Consider the following 6,436-nt stretch of genomic DNA (forward strand, 5'->3'; position numbering starts at 1 on the left):
ATTTATAAAATTACCCTCTAGTTCTTTTTTATTAGAGGTTACTACCCCTCAATTCAATAACATTAGTCTCTAAATATGACAAGGTCAAAAAAATTTGATAATTTCAGTATGTTTGCAACAATTTTCTATTTGGACCCCATATTATTAAGTGGGAATGGTAAAAAAACTCAGTATGAGAGAATTAAGTGGTTATTTTGCAAATATTTGAGGTTTGAGGGGGTAATCCTCCAAATACGTAGCCTGTGATGGGCATATGTGCAAAAACACCTTATTATTATTAAGATTTTTTATATTTTAAATGCATTCTCAAACACCTGTCTTCTAGAATCAGGCCGAAGCCTCGACTGCCAGCCGTCAATTTCTTCCCAACTACCGTTTTTATTAAAAAAATCGATTGAATGAATCTGAAAGTTTCCAGAAACTTCCATTGCCCAAATACAAAGGCACCCAAAAGAAGAAATCAAGAAATATAAACCGACGAAAATTCAAAAGGAATAAAAAAGAAGGGGAAAAAATGGCAGCTGAGGGGGGCAACGAGAAGAAGAGAGTGATGGTGGCCATCGACGAAAGTGAGTGCAGCCACCACGCTCTAAAATGGACCCTCACCAACCTTCGTGAGACTCTGACTTACCCGATCATCGTATTCACGGTTCAGTCTCTCTCCGAGCTCACCATTCTTCCCGCCGCTTCACTGGGGAACGTCTGTAAGTTATTTTCTTTTTTCCTTTTTTGGTATTTTTAGAATGATTTAGAGACGAATATGAATACAACTCTGTTCTTCTGTAGCACCGGAGTTGATTCAGTCAGTGAGGGACCATCAGAAGAAGGTATCGGGGGCTCTCTTGGAGAAAGCTAAGGAGATTTGTGCTCAGTTTGGGGTATGGCTAAAAACCCTTTTCTTTTTGGGATTAATTACACCTCAAAATCCAATAGTTTCCCCTACTTTGCTATTTTATGTCCTTAGCATCTCCAACGTTACTTCAAAAAAGCCATTTTGACGCCAAAAGAACACCAGAACTGCCTCTAACCTGGCGCCAAAACTTGCACTATTTTGGGAAGTTTTTTATTTTTCCCGGTTTGCCTTTAAAATTGGTTATAACAAATCAAATATTCCAACCATATCCCATTTCATCCATCATATTTCCTATTTGGTGTAAAATTTGGTGTAATGGGTTGGAGATGGAATGGTGATTTAGTGTAAAAACTGTAAAAACTACACCAACTTGGTGTAAAAACTACACCATTTTGGGTTTTTAGGTTGGAGATGCTCTCACTTCTTTTTTTCAGCACTTAATACACCTAATGTGTTTATAATTTGTAAACTCAGTTATGCAAACATGAGAACTTTCTCCAAAAAAATTCACATGCAATACTCGTATTGCATGCTAATCTTAGAACATTTCAACTTTTAATATTTGTTAGATTTATTATTAAACTTATCAAGATCATTTTCTAAAATAGAATTGGCGTAGGCTTAAAATAGAACTACGATAGACTTAACAGTAATTCAACAAAATTAAGGTTTAAATAAATGATAAATGACAACAGTCCTTTTCAATAATGTGAAAATACAAAAGTAATAAAAAGTCAATGATATGAAAATAAAATAATATTAAAAAGATAAGTTTTGATGAAGCTTACTGGCGATAATATCGAACCAAGAGATAAAGAGCTGGGACGAGCCCAGAGGGGCAGGCGGGGGAGCCTCTCTGGCTTTTTGTTTTAGGTTGTTGCCTCATTTTCAATGGAATTGTCTAATTATACTCGTTTTACACATGAAGAAGAATGCATCCAGCTTTGTTGGCTACTTTCAGTTTAAATAAATGATAAATGACAACAACCCTTTTCAATAATGTGAAAATACAAAAGTAATAAAAAGTCAATGATATGAAAATAAAATAATATTAAAAAGATAAGTTTTGATGAAGCTTACTGGAGATAATATCGAATCAAAAGATAAAGAGCTGGGACGGCCTAGAGGGGCAGGCGGGGGAGCCTCTCTGCCTTTTTGTTTTAGGTTGTTGCCTCATTTTCGATGGAATTGTCTAATTATACTCGTTTTACACATGAAGAAGAATGCATCCAGCTTTGTTGGCTACTTTCAGTTTTCACAAATGTGAAAACTTGATGTTGGCCAATGGCTTACTGTCTTGGCAATTTAATCATTATTTTCTTTTTGAACGTAAACAGCTGGTTCCTTTTGTTCCTGGGTAGCTTGTTAAGATCTTGTTATGGTTGTAGCATTTAATTTTGTCTTGGGCCTTACTGTTTTATGTCTTTACTACTCAGACATTTAGAATTGTAATTATTGCTCAACTAGCTATTCAGTAATTCCTTGTTTCTCAAATTGACTGGTTATCTAAGAGATGGTCTTTGAAAGATGAACAGGGGATTTGATTTTGCAATCTCTTTCTTTTTTTCATTTTAACATATTTATATATACTTGGGATTGTTCCTTGGGATAGTTTGGAGCCAAATGTGATAATTGTCTCAATGGGATAAATTTAATCTATAGGGACAATTTGAGCGGGACAAAGTGTGATAATTTGGGATAATGAGATAATTTAAAATTGTGACTGGGACTATTTAAGTGGGACAATTAATGATATGACATCTTATTAAAATATCATATTTATTAGATTTCTCATGATTTATCATAAAATTTAATATAATATTACAGTCAATTATTTTAATTTTTTATCATAATATTCACCATACTTATCTGTATAATACTATTAATTAATATAATATCATAATAATATAATTAATAAATACTTTTATTATTAATTACTATAATATCATAATAAAATATTGCCTAATATATTTTAAAAATGTTTAATACTATTACTATAATATAATGTATATTATAATATATTGTGTTGTGTTGTATGAAAGTAATATATTATAATATATATAATTGATAATGTCATAGATTATATCATAATATTAAATGAAATTATATTTTAATTATATTATATTACAATATGCTTTAATAAATAATGTAATATATGTGTGTGTCTATATATGTGTGTGTGTGTGTGTGTTTACGTACATATATGTATGTATATATATATATATGTACATGTAATAATATATATTATTACATGTACGTGTATAATATATACACATACATATAATTATATGTATATATACGTACATATAAATTATATATATACATACATATAATTGTATATACACATATATTTACATGTATGTGTGTATATATACACATACATGTAAATAAGTTGTATAACATATTATTATACATTGCGTGTATATATATAGTATATATATATATATATATTATATATAATATAACTATATATATAGATATATATATATATATTATATATATATATATATATTATATATATATATATATATATATATTATATAATATATATATTATATATATTATATATATATATGGGTATGCTTGGTACCACAGCAAAATGGTGCTTGATAGTGATGTGTCACATCTCATACTACTCATTACCCATGTGAATGTGGTCGCCATATTTGAATGAGTGAGGGAGATGTGACACATCACTACCAAGCACAACTTTTGTGCTTGTACCAAGCATACCCATATTCTCTAATATATATTACTATATATATATATATATATATATATATATATAAACTTATGTCAACTTAAGTAGACGTTCACTAAGTTTCTTAGTTATTGATGATCACTTGATTGAGCTACATTGTGAAAGATCCGTTCCGTTGAACTTGATCTATATATTATAAAACCCTAACACATCAAATTTAGGGTGAACCCGTCGAGGTTTGACCTTCCGTCAAGCCATGTAAAAAGTTCTATTCATTCGAACCCGTTAAAATTGATACGAGTGGATGAAGGGTCAAACCATGACGCGTTCACCCCAAATTTGGTGTGTTGGGGTTTTAGAATATGTAGATCAAGTTCAACGGAGCGGATCATCCATAATGTAGCTCAATCAAGTGATCATCAATGACTAAGAAACTTAGTGGACGTCCACTTAAGTTGGCATAAGTTTTTCTCTCTCTCTCTATATATATATATATACACACACACGTACATCACTAGTAGAAAAACGAGCAACCTAGACGAAAATTTTCGTTTAGGTTGCTCTATTTCCCGTCTAGGTTGGTACACCTAGACGAAATTTCATCTAATTTGCTCCATCTAGTCCGATTCCGTCTAGGTTGGGGCAAACTAGACGGAATTTCGTCTAGGTTGACCAACCTAGACGAATATCAACCTAGACGAAAGTAAGAAATCCATCTAGGTTGTCTACCTAGACGGAAATCCGTCTAGGTTGGCAACCTAGATGGATTTTCGTCTAGGATGCTAACCTAGACGGAATTCCATCAATGTTGTTACTGTTGCTAATTCCGTCTAGGTTGCTCTGCTACAGTAGTTTTATTTTGTAGAATCTACGTTCCACGCTAAATAATATCCAACACCAAATCATGTTCATATCCAACCCAATCTAATTATATTTCAATATCAAATACAATTATAATACATTCACCAAAATACTAGAGTGTAACATAAATTATTTACATAGACAATAACTAATTTTCACACGTCAAGGATTTATACAATGAAAGAGTTCGCGAAAGCCATGAGAAATGTAAATTTACAGATGTGAAGAGAAGTAGAGACAAAGCAGTATTATTCCCAATCAGAATCAAAGAAACCGACATTCTTCATCTCATAGTAGTATACATTCTCCAAACGCATGTCATCCTCCTGTATCAATACAGGATAAAATAATCCAAATAAGAAACAAAAAATCCACTAGAACAAACCAATGGAATATAAAACATAAGCAAGCATAAACAAGAGAGAACAAAAGCTTCTCACAATTCACAAATGTCAAACGCCATATCCAAAATGTAATTAAAGGTATTATAATAAGCCAATGTCATTGATTTAATTCACTACTGAGGCATGCAATAGGCCATGGAGGTCATCGTCAAGTCCATTGAATATTTTTAGGAAGAAATGATTTATGAGTTGTAGAACTTGATTGAAGAAGCATGGATTGATTTGGGTCTTATTAATATACAACCTGAATACAATTATAGTTAGTTCTAAGTTATCTTGTAAATGCTTTATGCTTGTGATATGGAGCATAAAAGAATTGTAACAATTTAATCACAACAACAGATTTATGATAAGAGAATCAGGAAATAAAGTTCTTAGACGGTAAATAATCAACTACACTGAAGTTTATGCCAAATATTGGTGCATGCAAGAGGAACCCAAGAGAGGATTAAGAAAAAGAGTTTTTCCTTTAGAACACACGTGGCATTTATGATGGGATAAAAAACATACATCAGAAGAAGAATGCATGAGAGAACAAGTATTACCTGTATAAACATAACACTAAGAAAGAAGCTTTATAAGAAATGCACCTTGAGTTTTAGTGTTCTACAGACACTCTGGAAGGATAACTGTTGAGGGACATATCAATCAATGTTGTTATCCCATCTGAAAGAGAACATAAATCACCTCTAGATTAGAATATGAATGAAACCATGATACATGCAAAATCACTGTGATACTAGCTTTCCCATTCATTTATTGTGGATTGGACCTTGAGTTTTAGTGTTCTACAGACACTCTGGAAGGATAACTGTTGAGGGACATATCAATCAATGTTGTTATCCCATCTGAAAGAGAACATAAATCACCTCTAGATTAGAATATGAATGAAACCATGATACATGCAAAATCACTGTGATACTAGCTTTCCCATTCATTTATTGTGGATTGGGGGGGAAACAAGACTCTAATCACTGTGATACCTTAACATCCACTGGAACATTTGACCGAGTCCACATATACTTTCATTCAAACAAGCAACGCACATTTAAGGACTCAATTGATCCCAATTACAAGCAAAATCACCCAAGATCAAAACATTAAAATAAATAACTGATCTTTACCTGGAAAAACTTCGAATTTCTCAATGGTGAAGGGCTCGGAGGAGCCTTGGTCGCCGGACTCCCATTTCTCGCCAATTGATCTGATTAATTTGCAAAGCAAACGAAAATTTCAACTGATTACACTTGAGATTGTTCCCCAAAATTCGAGATCTTATATAGATCAACAAACAGCACCAACCGCTATGCTAACATTTGATTATATTTCTACCCTTTTCATTTTGTAGTGATCAACATCCATTGCTATGCTTGAACATTTTTTTTATGCACAAGTTTGTATTGTGCTCTGCATGCATCATGCGCACCAGAGAGCTAATACGTAATAAATGAAGGAGGTCATAAGAGCTTCTCCAACCGAACGCTATCCCCTCAAAATGACGCAAAAAATGTTCCTATTCCTCCTCCAACCGAACGCTTTCCTCAGCGCCATTTTGGGGGAGAGCTACAGTGCTGCGCCAGATTTGGCGCAGCACTGTAGCTTTGGCGCAGTGATTTT

The 6,436-nt window shown here is 32.8% G+C and overlaps 1 protein-coding gene across 2 annotated transcripts in view; it reads left to right on the forward strand.

Moving 5' to 3' along the window:
* The window catches only part of LOC109843323 (universal stress protein A-like protein), a 26,508-nt gene continuing 20,403 nt past the window's right edge, over nucleotides 332-6,436 (forward strand). The window contains exons 1-2 of one of the 2 annotated variants that reach the window (XM_020412259.1): nucleotides 332-704; nucleotides 787-878. In XM_020412259.1, the coding sequence (XP_020267848.1) occupies nucleotides 515-704; nucleotides 787-878 (282 nt within the window). In that variant the 5' untranslated portion in view covers nucleotides 332-514. The remainder of the gene's footprint in view (nucleotides 705-786; nucleotides 879-6,436) is intronic. The other variant, XM_020412258.1, reaches the window with a different exon arrangement.

This window comes from Asparagus officinalis, chromosome 5 (assembly GCF_001876935.1).
Source record: "Asparagus officinalis chromosome 5, Aspof.V1, whole genome shotgun sequence".
Lineage (NCBI taxonomy): Eukaryota > Viridiplantae > Streptophyta > Magnoliopsida > Asparagales > Asparagaceae > Asparagus > Asparagus officinalis.